General features: G+C 44.7%; 1 protein-coding gene across 1 annotated transcript in view; it reads right to left on the reverse strand.

The window, feature by feature from the left end:
* KCNK12 (potassium two pore domain channel subfamily K member 12) overlaps window positions 1–17,457 on the reverse strand; it is a 44,939-nt gene extending 27,482 nt beyond the window's left edge. The window contains exons 1-2 of the mRNA XM_081188731.1: window positions 17,155–17,457; window positions 15,285–16,503 (exon numbers count right to left, since the gene is read on the reverse strand). Of these exons, the coding sequence (XP_081044857.1) occupies window positions 15,285–15,627 (343 nt within the window). The 5' untranslated portion in view covers window positions 15,628–16,503; window positions 17,155–17,457. The remainder of the gene's footprint in view (window positions 1–15,284; window positions 16,504–17,154) is intronic.
* Between the last annotated feature and the right edge of the window lie 844 nt (window positions 17,458–18,301).

The raw sequence follows: 18,301 nt of genomic DNA on the forward strand, positions 1-18,301 counted from the left end.
TCCAGGGATTGACTGACTTTTGGGACATGGACTTGGGTTTGGAGGAGCCTGAAGTTTTGGGGGTCGCTAGAATTGGAGGAATCCTGAAATACGTTCTGAAACACTCTATGGACTTTATTTTTAACTTTGGAAATTTGGCTGAACTGTCCAGAAGGAACAAAAGTATTGCTAGACTGGAGTTTTCCTGAGATTGGCTCCTGAGCATCAAAGAATATGAAGAAAACCTGCAGAAGGGACTTGGAAGAGATTTAAGAGCCTCGGATATAAGATTACCAGGTTGATGGACTATATGGAACTGACGGAAAGGACTGGCAGAATCCAAAGCCAGGGAGAGGAGATAGTGGAAGATTACTGGAAAATTTAAAGCGTTTATTTAGAAATATTGTTAAAGTAATGACTGTTAGAAAAATGGTGGAACGATATTTTATGGATTTAGCAGAATTGCTATAAGACGTTGGGTGTATATAAGTAATTTACCTTTAATGGGAAATAAGGTTAAAGAATATGTTATTTATAATATGACAGAAAATAGAGAAAGATGGAAAGGATTTGCTGAAACAAGTACTAGAAGTGGGACACAAAAAGGGAGGTGTGAGGAAGTCGAGGAAACAAGGGAATGAAGGACAGAGTATGGAAAAGGAGGGATGTTTTTAAATTGTTTTTGTTTTGCTTTGTTTATGTGTTTAGTTTAATGGGTTTAGGGTGGGTTTGTATTGTTTATATATTGTATTGTTTTTGTTTTTTCTTGTTTCCCCCCCTCTTTTTTCTTTTTTGTCTTTTCTCTCTTTCTTCTACTTTTTGGAACTTTTAAAAGTAATAAATATTATTTAAAAAAACAACCAATTCCTTCCTCTCTCTCTCTCTCTCTCTCTCTCTCTCTCTCTCTCTCTGTGTGTGTGTGTGTGTGTGAATATTGAATAAACTACCTGGGACGTGGGGGGTGCTGTGGGTTAAACCACAGAGCCTAGGACTTCCGATCAGAAGGTTGGCGGTTTGAATCCCCACAACGGAGTGAGCTCCCGTTGCTCAGTCCCTGCTCCTGCCAATCTAGCAGTTCGAAAGCACACAAAAGTGCAAATAGACAAATAGGTACCTCTCTGGCGGGAAGGTAAACGGTGTTTCCATGCACTGCTCTGGTTCGCCAGAAGCAGCTTAGTCATGCTGGCCACATGACCCGGAAGCTGTTTGCCAGCTCCCTCAGCCAATAAAGCGAGATGAGCGCCGCAACCCCAGAGTCGGCCACGACTGGACCTAATGGTCAGGGGTCCCTTTACCTTTACCTTGTAAGAACACTTCTTGTTTTTCTGCTTCTTGGCATCCCACTGTAAGAGGGATAGGATTCCCTGAAGCCTTGACAGTAATTCAGTTTTATTAGCAAACCAGAGGTTAAACTCACCCCTTCTTTCCAGTCCTAGGAGGAGCACGGGGAACGTTTGCGTGACACACCTGCACACAGCAGCCAACACACTAACGTATCACAACACACAGCTTGGAAAACTCTGAGCTAGAGTAATGTTATTTGGATGACTATATTTTGCAATGAATTGGCAGTAGGCTGTTGTAATGAAGCCTCAAGAGCATCTGCTTTGAATGCAGAAGGTCCCAGATTCAATCCACAGCATCTCTAGGTAGGGTTGGGCATGTCCCCCTGACTGAAACACTAGAGAGCAGCTGCCAGCCAGTGCAGACAAAACTGAGCTAAATGAACTATTTTTTGTGTTAGAGCCACTTAGGGCAAACTTGTATGGGAAAGTGGCATACAGATGAAAGCAGCCACCTTCATAGTACAGGATCAGGCATCTGCATGGCTAACCTACGTGAATCTAATAATAATATTGTGCAGGCCCCGTTGCACTGTCTAGATGCATCTTTTGGATGTGGATGGGTTGCAAAGTTGCATTTCCATTCTGGGCTCCCAGTTGCTCGCTGCTGGCACCAAACCATGTCCATATTTACCGCACCAGCAGAATTTAAACTCCTCCTTTGTTTTTACACCCTCCCCGTGCTCCCCCAAAAGTAGCCATGACTAATAGCATCCAGCAGACCGATCCTTTGATCACAGAATGACAAGAATAGCAGCCGGCAGGCCAAGAACCTCGTATGGATGAGCAGCAAACAGAATTGAATTTTGGGTTGGCTATTGCTCTTTTTGGTCTGTATCTGATTTCCGTCAGAGCCCAGGAAGAAAATCCTTGTGAACATATACCATGATGTGAGGGCAAGGCAAATGAATGGCTTCTTCTCATCCTGCTACTGCTGGAAATAATTGTCAAGAATGCTCAACAGCATCTGCTTGTCCAGGATCCCTGTCACTCTGCAGAGGTGGATTTAGGAGAGTGTGACTGGTCCCGCCCCCCACATGTGGAGGGGGCACCTTCCCGCCTCTTTCCCAAAGCCTAGTTTCCCAATGCCTAGTTAGCACAGGCATAGGCAACCTTGACCCTCCAGATGTTTTGGGACTACAACTCCCATCATCCCTGACCACTGGTCCCAATAGCTAGGGATGATGGGAGTTGTGGTCCGAAAACATCTGGAGGGCCAAGTTTGCCTATGCCTGAGTTAGCGCTTGTCCAGCTTTGGGAAGGAAACAGGAGGACTCTAGGACCCTGCCCAAGCCCATTGTCCTCTTTCCCAAAGCCCAGCACCTCACTTACCGGGGTTTAGGAAGATGGTGCGAGCAATGGGTAGGTAAAGGTAAAGGTAAAGGTAAAGGTAAAGGTAAAGGTAAAGGGACACCTGACCATTAGGTCCAGTTGTGGCCGACTCTAGGGTTGTAGCGCTCATCTCGCTTTACTGGCCGAGGGAGCCGGTGTACAGCTTCTGGGTCATGAGGCCAGCATGACTAAGCTGCTTCTGGCAAACCAGAGCAGCGCACGGAAATGCTGTTTACCTTCCCGTTGGAGCGGTACCTATTTATCTACTTGCACTTTGACGTGCTTTCAAACTGCTAGGTGGGCAGAAGCAGGGACCGAGCAACGGGAGCTCACCCCGTCGCGGGGATTTGAACCGCCGACCTTCTGATCGTCAAGTCCTAGGCTCTGTGGTTTAACCCACAGCGCCACACGCATCCCAGTGGGTGGGTAGGGACGTCTAATCTTGGCCTTGCACAGGATGCCATATTACCAAGGTCCTCTCCTACACCCTGTTCTTTCGGCAAGGAAGTGGCATAACAGTGGAACCTCCCCTCACTTAATCATTATGAAGGACTTCCAATAATGATTCTGTAGCACCACACAATGCATATTCAGGACTATTACCTTTCGGAGGCAACTATATGACGAGCTGCCATTCAAAAAGCCAAAGAGCAGCCTTGAATGTTGCAAATGCATACTCACATTTGCAGCATTGCAAATCAAAACTGAAGTTGACTGCAAATAAATCAATTTACTTAGGCTGCAGTGTTAGACACACTCACTAGTGAGTAAACCCCATGGAACTCAGCAGGGCTCATTTTTGAGGAGACAAGTATAAGATTGTGCTGTTCGTTTGCAACTCGGGACACAGTTCCATGAGACTTACTGCCTGGTAAATGGGGATAGGATTGCAGCCTTCATTCCATGTTTGAACTGTGATTATAGTCTGTACCTGAACTGTCCCTTCCAGGTTCTGGTGAGATGGGGGTGGGGTGGGGAGGCAGAGTGGGTGGCGGAAGATAGACATGGAGGGATCTGTCAATTTCATTTGTCTTAGTTTCTCATTTTTCCAAACTTAAAATCAGACTATTATTACACATAATGGGAACACCTTCTGAGGAGTGAATTTGCATCTTGGTACACAGGGTTGCAGACATGCTGGGTTTCCCAATTTAAAAAGAGAGAGGAAGGGAGGAATCCGGCATTAGGGATGCAAGAATCTGTCAATTTCAGTTTTCTCACTTTCTCCAAATTCAGCTCTCTGAATTTTGCAGAAAACTGTGATTTACAACAACAAAAAGCCTCGTGGAAAATTTTCTGCATTTTTGTGCAATCTTAAAAAAAACATATTTGTCCGAACCTTTTTGGCAACCCATTTCTGCTAATAGAATGCATATTTCTGTATTAATGTGACTTCTTTCTGAGTAGGAATGCACATGGTTGTGCTTGTAATTGAAGCAACTGAAGGCTAGCCAACACCCCAAGAGTCTCCTGCCTGGCAAATACACAAACAGTTGCACACACTTATATGATGGTGTCTAACTCCCTTTCTGCCTCACTCTGCACTGTACAAATATATGAAAAACAACAAGGCGATAGCACTGAGCAACACTGGGGAGTGCAGCTGCTATTGCTGTCAGAACCACAAAGCACCTGTGAGAGGGGCAAAAACAAGGGGCCTTTAATGAAACATTCACTTTCCCAAGTTCTTTTTCTTTAAAACTGAAAATGTTTGATGTAGAACATTCAGCTCAGCTCAGCCTCCCGAAAATACCAAACCATTAAGGTTTGTGGTCTTAGCTGAAGGCTAAAACAGTCACAGACCTATAACTATTAGCACTGCAAAGAGATAGTGAAATGCTACAACTAGATATTAGTGATGTATGGAGGTGAGAGCTGGACCATAAAGAAGGCTGATCGCTGAAGAATTGATGCTTTTGAATTATGGTGCTACGGTCCTATGGACTGCAAGAAGATCAAACCTCTCTATTCTGAAGGAAATCAGCCCTGAGTGGTCACTGGAAGGACAGATCCTGAAGCTGAGGCTCCAATATTTTGGCCACCTCATGAGAAGAGAAGACTCCCTGGAAAAGACCCTGATGTTGGGAAAGATGGAGGGCGCAAGGAGAAGGGGACGACAGAGGATGAGATGGTTGGACAGTGTTCTTGAAGCTACCAGCATGAGTTTGTCCAAACTGCGGGAGGCAGTGGAAGACAGGAGTGCCTGGCGTGCTCTGGTCCATGGGGTCACAAAGAGTTGGACACGACTAAATGACTAAACAACAACAACTAGATATAAGAATCAGCAGTACAGTTCAAATATTGCCTTAATTCCCCCCATTCTGTTATGCTTTGTCTTATCTGCACTAAGGAAGGCAGCTCATTGAGTAACTGCCCTCTTTTTCACCCTTAGCTAAAGTTTTTGATTAAGTCGACTCGTAAGAGATTTTAGGTGAGTGCAAGCAAAACCTTCCCACAATCATCCTATAGAGCATGTGTGGGGAACATTTGGCCCTTCAGATGTTCCCAAAGTACAGCACCAAAGGAAAGTAGGAAGAGCCATTGACCTGAGATAGCTCAGTTGGTAGAGCATGAGACTCTTAATCTCAGGGTTGTGGGTTCAAGCCCCATGTTGAGCAAAAGATTCCTGCATCACAGGCGGTTGGACTAGATGTGGTCCCTTCCAACTCTACAATTCTATGAATCTATGATTTGAAGAGAGAGTGCTTGCTGCATCAAGCCAGTGGCCCATGTATTCCAGGATCCTGTTCTCACAGTGGCTAACCAGAGGCCTGTGGGAAACCCTCATACAGAAGCTGAACACAAGAGCAATCTCCTCTCCTGGCCAACAGTTAGGTATGATGGGAGTTGTAGTTCAGCAACATTTAAGCACTATGCATGATATAGAGCATGGGTAGGGAACCTGTGACCCTGGAGCGTGGATCAAGGAGAAATCCAGCCCTTGAACCAATTAAAAGCAATTAGCTACCCAGTGTCCAAAGTAAATGCAGCGCTAGTTTGTCCTTACAAGTGCACTGTCAAGCACTAAGCTCCCTTGCATGCCGCTTTTTCATCAGTTCAAGGTGGGAGAGTGGGGGGATATTTGGCGCAAAACTGGCCGCGACTGCTGCCGCAGTGCTGGCAACCGAACTGGGTTCATGCCCTAGCGCTGGCATGTCGAGCCCTGTCATTGTGATCCCTTACTTTAGCGGTGACAAGGCTGCCAGGGTGTAATCTGCACTATAAATGTGTCTAGCTTGAAGCGCAAATAAATTATTCAGTGTTTAAAAATATGGCAATATTAATCAACACAGTTATATTCATCATTTTCTTTTGCTCCCTGGTGATTAACTGCGTGATTGATTAAAAACACTTCCAGAAGCCCTCATGTGCAGCAGAAAGCTATCATTTATTATTATTTTGTTTTTCATTGAATTTGTCAAAACACGATCTTGAGACTCTGCGTCATGAGCTGAATTGGATAACAGTGCTGCTAGCTGAAGACAATCTGGTGGGATTCCATAAAGAGCGTTCCAATTACTTTATTGCAACTCTTCTCTTTGGACATGCTGAACTTCGTTACCGGAAGAGCCCACTTAATGGGCCTTGACAGCAGGTGGCTACTCTGTGCGGAAGGATTAAAAGTGAGTTCCCAATTCCCTCTCTATTAATTTGCTCCAGCAAGCATTTGGGTAGTGACCAAAGAATAGGAGCCATTCCAAAAGGAATGAAATCAAATACAGCGGTACTTCGGGTTAAGAACTTAATTTGTTCCAGAGGTCCGTTCTTAACCTGAAACCGTTCTTAACCTGAGGTACCACTTTAGCTAATGGGGCCTCCCGCTGCCACCGCGCCACTACTGCACGATTTCTGTTCTCATCCTGAAGCAAAGTTCTTAACCCGAGGTACTATTTCTGGGTTAGCAGAGTCTGTAACCTGAAGCGTCTGTAACCTGAAGCGTCTGTAACCCGAGGTACCACTGTACTTGTTAAGATAGCAGGAAAATGGTGAAAAAGTATAAATATTCGTTAAAAACAATGAAGGTGTGATACAAAATGAACGATGCATTGCATTAAAACAAAATTAAAGAAGCAATTATAATATGGAGATGGCAAACGAAATGTATCGAATAACAACTCTCCATGCGGCATCTCTTTTAATACTACCCCTGCAGTCCAGCTATCCTAGGATCAAAAGCGGTGGAAATGTTCCACTGTATTATGAAGGAATAAATGCCACAAAGCAGAACAATGCAGGGAAAGTTGCTAAGATCTTAAGAGAGTAAATGAGAGATTATGAAGGGGAAGGGAATAGCACCAAGGTGCAAGAACAAAACAACAGCCACAGGAACCAAACTAAACTCCTCATCGTATCTACCGAATTTACTGCAGTGAGATTTACTCTTTACAGCTGGGAAAATCCCTGAACAAAAGTAATGACCTGAACAGATTAAGAAAGCCAAAACTAAAATTTAGTGAAGTTAACCTCAATCAGCCCTTGGCTTTGCAGTAATATAAGCCTCCTCTTGGTAAAACCAGGAAAAAAATTATCTCCAAAGCAGCTTAAGGAAGAATCTATAAGTAAATTACAAAACCTCCTCCTTAGCTCCCAAGAAAACCAGGCCAGTATGCTTTCAAGATCCAAGAATGATGCTAGGAGTGGTAGATGGAACTGCGGACGAAAACTGAAGCTGAAAGCTGAAAGCTCGAAGCTGAAAATGAGACCAAGAAAAATCAAAGGAGCCAACGTCCTTGGAGTCTTTCCCTAATATTAAACTCCTCTCATTTCAAATCTCCTGCCGCAACCTAACTAGTTCTCTCTAGTTTCATCCCCTGAATATTTAGGTAAAGGTAAAGGAACCCCTGACCATTAGGTCCAGTTGTGGCCGACTCTGGGGTTGCGGCGCTCATCTCGCTTTATTGGCCGAGGGAGCCAGCGTACAGCTTCCGGGTCATGTGGCCAGCATGACTAGGCCGCTTCTGACAAACCAGAGCAGCGCACGGAAACTCCGTTTACCTTCCCGCCGGAGCGGTACCTATTCATCCACTTGCACTTTGACGTGCTTTTGAACTGCTAGGTTGGCAGGAGCAGGGACCGAGCAACGGGAGCTCACCCCGTCACAGGGATTTGAACCGCCAGCTTTTGGATCGGAAAGTCCTAGGCTCTGTGGTTTAACCCACAGCGCCACCCACGTCCCCCTGAATACTTAGTCCTTCGTTAATACATGGCTTACACCAGGAATGGAGAACCTCCAGCTCATTTCCCCCCAAGCCATACCCACCTACCCAGACCTGGCACCCAGAAGTGGCTCACCAAATGGGGTGGAGCTACAACACTAACTTCCTGGCAGGTGGAACACTGTTGATTACCGGGAAGGGGGGGGGGAGGAAGGTTGGTGCAGTGCAAATGTACTGGCAGGACTGCCAAATTGGCCCCTGTATCAGGACATTTCCCCCTGTTTTCTTGTAATGTCCTAAATTCAGATATGTGAACTGATACCATGAAAAAGCTGAGTGATACTACAGTTTTTAATTCCTGCTTGTTAAAATCTCTGCTGGCTCATCACAGGAGCCTCCTCTCTGCTGATATGTACCGTATTTTTCACTCTATAAGACGCACCAGACCACAAGACGCACCTAGTTTTTGGAGGAGGAAAACAAGAAAAAATATATTCTGAATCTCAGAAGCCAGAACAGCAAGAGGGATTACTGCGCAGTGAAAGCAGCAATCCCTCTTGCTGTTCTGGCTTCTGGGATAGCCGCGCAGCCTGCATTCACTCCATAAGAAGCACACACATTTCCCCTTACTTTTTAGGAGGGGAAAAGTGAGTCTTATAGAGCAAAAAATAGGGTATGTAAACAGGGTGATGTAGAAATTTCTAGAGGAGGAGGAAGGCTTCTATTTTTAAAATATTCATAGGTTCCTTTGGCACAGAAGGAAAATTGAGTTTTGTCCTCTTCGTATTTGCCACTGTTGTTTTAATTTAATGTCATCTTATTTGTAATTGTTTTTATACTTTGGTGGGAGATGCCACAGGGGCCCTACATTGTGTGGTACAGAAATGTGGGCTATAACATTTTAATGAATACATAAATGCATGTAAGTTGCCACTAGGGGTGGACAGCTCAGTCTGTAACCACTTCATGTCAATTTTGCATTATCGCTTTAAAAACCATACCAATAATTAAGTATTTTATCTCTACTTACAAAATTTGGTACTTTTTATGAGACAAGACTTGTACTATAAAATTAGGAGAGGTGCAAAAATCCAAAGGATAATTACATTCCAATCTGCACATTAGTCCAATCTGCACATTAGTTCTTCGACATCCCTATTGTCTCCTGATGCTGTGTTCATGAAGTGATGAACATGTCTGAACCATCCTCCAGTAACTTTCCTGTAAATAAGTGGGGATCTGAACAAGGTGCAGGCATTTGTTCTCAGTAATACACATTTGTACTTTTAAAGCAGCATTATACCACTTTAAACAGTCATGGCTTCCCCCAAAGAATCATGGGAACTATAGTTTGCTATGGGCGCTGCGTGTTATTAGGAGAACCATGTTCCCTTTGCAGAACTACAGTTCCCAGAATTCCCCAGGAAGAGGAATTTATTGCTAAACCACTCTGGGAATTGTAGCTCTGTGAGGGGAATAGGCGTCTAAGCACACTTCACAAACTACACTTCCCAGAATAATTTGGGGGATGGAAGCAATGACTGTTTAAACTGGAATAATACTGCTTTATATATATAATTTGGCTATGGCCACAGTTTGTATGCCTTACTCAAAAGGCAATCAGAATAATAACAACAACATGTAATTATTTTATAAAGTAAATCACCCCGCAGTGCTAGACTGAAGGCACCAAAGGATATGATTGAAACATACAGTCAGAGGAAAAAGATGCTTTTTTTGTTCTTAATGAGCATGTTTTCTTTGCACTCTCACAATTTTTAAAAAGAAAATAAGAGACACAAAATGAATTTCAACCGCCTCTTCAGCTTTCAACGCCATTTGTGGCTTTCCCAAAGGAATACATCACCCGGAAAATGCCCCAATAAAGCTAAAAAGCATTTTCGAAACTACCAAATGAGGCATTGATTGTGCGTTAACTGAAATTTGCTGTTTGTAACAGCAGTTCAAACAGAGCAGCAATTTCAGCCGGGGGGGGGGGAGTCTATTGCAGAACTGCGCCACTTACAGAAAAAGACAGAACTTTCAAGGGAGATAGATCACTGGCGTAGTGTTTCATTCCATTTTTATGCTGGTTCGCCTTCCCTGTTGCTCCAACCAATCAGACATTAAGAGCGCAAAAACTGCCTTACTGGGTGAGGATGAAATTCCATCTCCTTCACAGCAATGGCTAGACACAAGCAGGACACAATGCCAGCCGCTCCTTCCAGTGTTCTCAGCACCTTGTTTTCAACAGTTCAGGCACTGGTGACTTCAAAGTTACGTTGCTGCAATGCACTCTATGTGGGGCTTCCTTTGCACCAGATCCAGAAGCAGCAACTCGTGCAGAATGCTGCAGAGGGGTTTCTGATTTGCTGCTGAGCCAAGTTCAAGGTGTCACTATGGGCATATAAAAACACGCTGGGGGCCAGTTTGCTTGTGGGATCGACTCACCCCGTATACCCCCACTCGACCCCTTCAGCCTGCGGAAGTGGCACAAGCACCACAAAATACCGTATTTTTTGCTCTATAAGACTCACTTTTTCCCTTCTAAAAGGTAAGGAGAAATATGTGTGCATCTTATGGAGCGAATGCAGGCTGCACAGCTATCCCAGAAGCCAGAACGGCAAGAGGGATTGCTGCTTTCACTGTGCAGCGATCCCTCTTGCTGTTCTGGCTTCTGAGATTCAGAATATATTTTTTTCTTGTTTTCCTCCTCCAAAAACTAGTTGCGTCTTGTGTGTCTTATAGAGTGAAAAATACGGTAATTGTTCTGCACTTCCAAAATTGTTCTGTCAGCGTGGCAGCACCTACATTTTGGAACTCTCCATCTGTTGACATCAGGTGGGTGCCTGTGCTGTATTCTTCCTGGTGCCTCCTTGCAACATTTTTAATTTAGGCATTGCAGGGGGCTGGACTGGATGACCTTCAGGGTCCCTGCAATCTATGCTTCTATTCAGGCATGTGGGTGTGTTTTAACCTCTTCCGTGGTTAATTTTAATTATTCTTAATTGTTTTTCACTGTTTTCTTTATTGATCATTTTAATATTTCTTGCAAACCACTTGGATCAAAACAGTAGGTCAAGTGGGCACAATTACTGAAAGTAAGTATTTATTATGACTGGGGCTGTCATCTGTTTAAACAGTTTTTAATTGGTGGATTACCCACCTTTTGACTGGTTAAGTGCATAAATAGTCAAATTGCTTCCAGGTGCATATGTGACAAAGCCCCAATGTTGGACGCTGCCTTTCTGAGATACTGCAAGAAGTATGAGATTACTCACAGTCAAAGTACTAGTCGCTGTGAGTGGCAAAAAAGCCACCTTTACTTCTCCTCTTTTTATTCCCTGTTTCAATAACACAACGGGAGTCTTGCTGTCAAAGGAGTTCCAGGGGCATGTAGTCTGCCTTCACCTCACATCCATATCTGTCCTTATTCATTAAATTCGCCCCAAGCCCTTAAAATGAAATTAAACCAATAAATTCCAACATCCTTACTTATAAGTGCAGCGTTACAGAATGTGATTTGAACCCTGCACTTTATCCAGGTTCCCCTGAGCAATGCAAGCCATTGCTCTTCAAATGCTGAGGACCCATGAACTGCCCTTGCCCCTGACATGAGATGGCTTGCACCAGTGGCATAAAACAGGGTGAGCCACAGGAAAAGTAGAAAAACTGAGCTGGGGAAGAGAGAACATGGAAGAGCATGGGGGTTGTCTACACCACATATCAATACTGATTTTGTTCTAGTTTAACTTGCATGGATTCTACCCTCTGGAATACTGGATCTTGTAATAATAATAATAATAATAATAATAATAATAATAATAATAATAAATTATTTGTACCCCACCCATCTGGCTGGGCTTCTCCAGCCACTCTGGACAGTTTTCAACAAAGATTAAAAACCACCCTCTGCTATAGATTTCTGCCTGCCTACCCAGAACTGCAGTTCCCATTGTTCCCCAAAAAAGAAACAGAATCAATACTTCTTTGAAAAAATCACAAAAGCATTTTCTGTCCCATAAAAAAAAAACACTGGTCAGAATAAAAAGGCCTTTAGTAACTGGGGAAAAACAGTGAGGGAGAGGGTCTGGCTGCATGTGAGGGGGCAAGGTGCGCCATAATTTGGGTGCAGCCACTGAGAAGGCCCTGTCTCTTGTCCCAGCCTGCCCGCCTTCCATCCTAGACACAGCGAAGGGCCTCTCTTTCCATTCTTAAGGAAAAGATTGCATGGTGTGTGTAGGAAGCAATCCATAAAGTATTCTGGGCTGAAGCCGTCTAGGGCTTTAACCACCCAAACTTTGAATTGTGTCCAGAGTTGAATTGGAGACTAGTGCAGCCATCTGCAGGACCAACGTACTGTGATCCCATGAGCAGCATCCACCAGCATCTTTGCAGCTGCTGTTAGTTACACACCTACTACGAAGCAGGAGCTAGATTGAAATCAGCAGAGGAAAGGAAGGGCAGCCTTTCCTGAGCATACTGTTGAGACAGATGGTCTCTCTCAGCAGGTCTAACCTAGTGCTTCATAGCCCTTCCTTGAGCAACAGGACATCTCAGGAAGACAACCTTTTATGGATCCTGTTTGCTTATGAGGGGAATATACTGGTCAGACAGAGAGAGGGAGAGGGAGAGGGAGAGAGAGAATCAGATGTCAATGGAGATAGTGCTAGTTTTTAAAGCAGTATCAGTTTATCTCAGAAGCAAATATCATGTTCTTGAGCTCCCGAACCAGCAGCAAAATACAAACACTTGCACACACAAACCCTCACATGTCTGCTTCATGGGCTGCAACTGAACCATTGCAACTTGTTCTCTCCAGGTGGGATGTTGCCGGCAGACAGTAGCCACCAGCCCTCAAAATGCCATTCATCAAACACCTTCACCCTCGACTGACCTGCAGGGACCATTAATGGAATGTTTTTTAGTCATTCCCTATCCAGGGGGAACCATTTTTGTTGTAGTTGTAGAAACATAGGAACCTGCCTTAACTCAAGTTAGACTACGGGTCCATCTAGCCTGGTGCCAACACTGACTCTGCAAGGTTTTCCGATGGGAGTCCTTTGCAGATTTACCTGGAGATGTTGGGGCTTTCTGCATGCAAGGCAGAAGCTCTCTGGAGCTATGGAGGGTTGGATACACAGAGAATGCATGCCCAAAGTGGGTGGAATTAGGGCTGTGGTGAGCATAGCTGGGGTTGAAATTGGGTGCGTACCCGTCTTTCTCTCCCTGCAATCCCACCCTCAGCCATTTTCTCCCCTTGCCCCCTGTCTGCCCCTCTTCTGCACAGAAGCATAGGCACAGTTAAATGTATCTTCAGGTGACATGCCATAAAAGCATGCCTGTGTCACACCAGCAAAGCCCAGGGCGAACGCTGAGCAAATGTGATGTGCACAGACCCTAAATCTGATTTCGTCTCTGCAACCCAATTGATCTATGGATCAATTTTCCACGCGTTTTCTTGCACAAAATTTTTGAACTCTTACACACGTCCACCCACCAGGGAGAGCAAACGGCTGTCCTCAGGCTAAAAATCACAAGCAAACAAAGATTCTCACAAAAATAGTCCGAATCCTATTTTTATCAGATGTTATTTACTCACTTCTTGCTTTGAAGTATGCATTTTTAATTCCATTTCACGCCGAGGCAATCATAAGATAAATTATGCTGACCAGTGTAAGGGAAGGGAGGGAGGGGGAAATCTCATGGCTGTGGAGAAATCCAGAATTTCTCTTTGCCTAGAGTTCTGCGGATATAGAGTTTCAGGACAATTCAATCTGGTTTCAATTTAGGCATGGGGAAAATGAAGAAATACTTTAGCAGCAGTGATAGAGTAGACCTGTGCATATCTACTCAGAAGTAAGCCCCACTGCAGTAAGGCTTACTCACAAATTGATTGAATTACACTGCAACTCCAGACCTATGGAATCCCATGGGCCTAGGTCTGCAGCCTGGGTGGATATGAGGATGAGGCAGGGAGCAGGAATTTGACCATTTGTCCCCAGTCTGCCCCTTGCATTAACTCCACATCCAGTATATAGACAACTACTTACACAGTAGGGAGACGGCAGGTAGTGGTGGTGGTGGTGGTGGTGGTGGTGGTGGTGTGTGTGTGTGTGTGTGTCTAACAGAGGCATCCTGACTTTCCAAACACTTTCCAAACTCCAGTTGCTATAGCAACTTAGGAAAGCTTTCTAGAAAGAGAAACACACATCACTTCTGAACTTCACCTCATCTACTTCATTAAAGTGTGTCGCAGCTGTTTGTGTTTGTTTGGATTTCTGAAAGGGGCACACACGTGTGCATCGCTCAACCCACACTCTTCCATTTTTGGGCGGGGGGAAATGAAGTCAACATCAAAACAATACCATATGCATGATCACTGGCAATCTTTGCAAATGTCGTCCACTCCTAGTCCTTAACTCCCTCCCATGCCCTCCTCCTCCCTGCAGATCAGTTTCAGAAGTGACACTACAAAGTGCAGTTGAACCTCTTGTAAAATATTTGCACTTCCTGGCATTGCAGGTAGGACCACAGGAGGAAAAAAAAACTCCAACCCAAAATGTGCACTCTAGTTAATTGGCATTTTCTATTCACATTAAAGACCGGCTGGTTTACATTCAAACTGATCCAAAGCTCACACCTGAAAACGTATCAAAAGGATGGTTATATAATCATATGAAAATGGTGATCTGAATGCAAACCTATGTTGCACAGAATGCACTTTAGATTTAAATTGGGTCTCCCATCTTTATAGTGGCAAGCACACTAGAGATTCATGTGATCTTTCATAGCGTGAAAACACCCTTAGCGTAGATGCTAATAAGACAGATTCTTCAAATTTCACATTGGACTTCAACCTAAATGAGAAGGGGGGGGCACGCTGATGAAAAGGAGAGAATGAATGAGAGTTTGGGTGGGTGGGTGGGATACAGAGACAAAAAGGGACAGATCCAGGGGGGAGGAAAGAGAAAGGAATTGGGATACCAAAATGGGGGGCGGGGCGGGCAAAATAAGTAGCAGGCAAGTGGAGAAAGGAAGATGAGAATGCAAACATATTGAGAAAGAAAGGTGTACAACATTTGGAATTATTGTTTTGGGCTTATGAGTAGGGTTATCAATGTTTGTTGTAGTTCATATAATATTATGTTTATATATGCTGTAAGCAACCCTGAGACCTTCTGGTGAAAGGCGGGTAAGAAAGAGAATAAATAAATAATTTGAAAAATAACTTATTCAACACTGTACAAAATGACATCAGCTTGCAAACTACTCAGACCACTAGGCTTCTCTGTTTTGGAACAATGTTACTTCACACATACACACATTTCTAAATAGGAAGCATTTTAGGTTTTGTGTTTAAATGGATGAATCTATGAATGGTGTGGTGAACAACATTATTGCCCTTTTACTTCTTAAGAATGTGGTGTTGACTCTAGACATTTGACAGAGAGAGAGAAAGAGAGAGACTTACCTATAGTTGACACCACTGTGCCCACAAAATAGAAAGCTCCTGTGAAATCCCATCTTGGTCGGAGGGCATCTGCCCTGATGCCGGCAGCCATGGCTGCTTCATAACTTCTTAAAAAGGCCCGTAGCTCAGGGAGGCTAATGTTGAAGATCTGGCTGAAGTTCTGAAGGGTCCAGTTCCAACGCTGCAAAGCTTCTGCTTCAGATGGGCTTTCGATGGCTGAGAAGATGGTGGCTCCAGCTGTCAGGTATGCTATGATGAGCACCGCTAAGAGGACAAACCTACCATTGTCCTCGTTGAAATGCGACACGCAGCAGCAGCCCTGAGATCTCCTGATAGACATCATCCAAATTTCAGCACCATAGAGGTGATGGACAGCAACCAACACCTCATTGGAGACAGCGGCATGGAGCTACCACCCAGTTAAAGAGTCCAAGAGGAAAACTTGGGTCCTTCTTTGGAAGGCTTTCTTTTCTGAGTCATGAATCTTGGCTTGTCATGTTCAATGTCAACAAAGAATTCCACCTATCTGTATCCCACAGGGCTCCCCCACATCACCCTAGGACCACAGATTTTTTTAGAGCCATGCTGGGGGTTCTGTCATTCTTGCAGTTCAACGTTGAGCTCTTGACTTCACCGGCCATTAAGGTGTAAGAAATGGCTTTACTTTCCCAACCCAGATAGCTCCACTTGGCCACATTCTTTGTATTCCAGCTGTTATCTGAACCAAAGGCTAGCAATGAGCAAATGTATTCAATCCATTTCAGTAATAGTGAGGTATGGTAGGCAAGGCCGACAGAATCTGGTGTCGTCTTCTTCCTGAAGGATTCCCAATGGAGTAAGTGATCTCTTTGCAAACAACCACCCTCCCGCACCCCACTCCTTGCTAACCCCTGCTCCCTTTTAGTTGAGGGGGCCTGGAGATAAAACTCATTCAATGACACATGACCAACATAGATAGTTCTTCTCTGTTGGGTCTCCTAGATTCTTTGTGAAGTTGCCTTCTTTTGTGCCAGATGTATCTGGAAAGCTACTTGAAGCAAGGGCAGGAAAACAGAGGCCAGCTGCCTTCAACACAATCTTGGAGGCTGCAAGAGTGTACATTCAGACAGCATTTATTGATGTATTTAATCTGTATTTAAGTCACTTTGATCCATCCAACTGGCCTCTCTCTTTCTCACTTGCTTCAACTTTGAGGGCATCTCTCATGGGTTGAAAAGACCTATATCAATGAGATATCAGCAGAGCTTTATTTAGGTCTCAGCTCACTAACCCGCATCCCTCTTTGTAGATCTTTATGCTCAAAATGGATTATTTTTTTCAGCGAAATGCTTGCCATATGCAACAGAGCATTCGCCTGTGGGGTGGTGTGACTTTTGTTTTTGTTAGCATGCTGGTATCACTCCAAGAACCTGACTTGCTCTTTACACACAGAGAGACAGAGTTATAGATTTCACCCTCCCAAACCAAGCAACTGTTGGGCATGCACTTCAAAACGAAGAAATTTAAAGAAGAAAACAGACTAAAACTAAAGGGGCTAAAAAAGGACCAGGAGGTATCCAGCTGGACCCCTTCCTTAACGCATGACCCACCTGCCCTCTATACAACCCTTCCAGATTAACCCACACTTAATTCACAACATAGTGTGCCAAAAGCAAATGGTACTTTACCAAGCTTACTTCCTCCCCCCCTTTACCTTTCTGTTTATTCATACAGAACTACCCCGGGTACTTCTCTTTCCGCTTCCACTTCAGAAGCTTTAGTTTGGCCATTCATCTTCTCTCCCCACCCCACCCCCCCCCAGTTCCCGGAGCCCGCAATCGCAGCCTCCAGCCCAGCGCTTCCTTTAACCCAGACGTGAGCAAGCACGCACCATCTTCTTTTTCAAAGTACTTCTGATTCCCCGGAACGTGCAGGTTCTTTTTTTAAGCCCCCAAAACGTTCCTGAAGTGGCTTCTGGTAAACCTGGCGGTGCTGATGGGTCGCCTTCACCTCTGCTCCTTGATCCGAATTGCCAGCGCTGGCGGCGGGGAGAATAGCTGGGAAAGGCAGTGCGGCTGTTCAGCACCGCGGATAGCGCACTGCAGCTCCGCGTGCGCCCGCGACTCCAGTCTCGCTCCCTCTCTCAGTCCCCGCCTGTAGTTGAGCTCAGAGGGCTGGCAGAGCGGCGGGGGGGGGGGGGGGAGGCTGTTCCAGCTCCAGCTTGCGAGTCGATCCACGATCGTTGCCTCCCTTCCTCGTTTCTCTCGCGACGGATCTGGGTCTTGCAAAGCGCGCCGGCTCGCCCAATGCGAAGCAAATGGGGCTGGCCAGAAGCTGGCGGTTGTGCCCGCCTTCGCCACCAGCCGGGAGAGCTCTTTCTTTTTATTATTTCTATCTTTCCTTGTTGGACCTGCTGTTTGTGCTAGAGGGGCGTTTCTGATGCTGATGCACGAGGTTGTCATTTATTTATTTTTCGGGAGGGTGGCTGGGCGCGCTCAGAGGGAGGCTGGTCCAGGGCAGGAATTATTTCCAGAAGCAACAGCAAAAGGATCTGCCACAAAACAACAACAACAACAACCCCCAAAACAGAACAGAACAAAAACCGCTTGGTTCTGGAAGAGGGTTGGTGTCTTCACGTCCTGCAGATCGGGCAGAGGAGCATCACTTTTCTCTGCGTCGAAAGTCCAGGACAGTTTCTGAAATCTTTCTCGGTGACTTGGCGTCTGTGCCTTATGTCCAGTCACTATACCAAAATACCTGTCATATATGTTTTCATATAAACATACATCGATTTGATGGAACAGGTGTGCATAAGTTGATGCACAGCAGTTCAATTAAGCCTACATCTATCTATCTATATCTGTATCTATCTATCTATCTATCTATCTATCTATCTATCTATCTATCTATCTATCATCTATCTATCTATCATCTCTATCTCTATCTATCTATCTATCATCTATCTATCTATCTATCTATCTATCTATCTATCATCTATGTATCTATCTATATCTATCATCTATCTAGCTAGCTATCAT

The sequence above is a fragment of the Podarcis bocagei genome (genome assembly GCF_964188305.1).
Source record: "Podarcis bocagei genome assembly, chromosome: 3".
Lineage (NCBI taxonomy): Eukaryota > Metazoa > Chordata > Lepidosauria > Squamata > Lacertidae > Podarcis > Podarcis bocagei.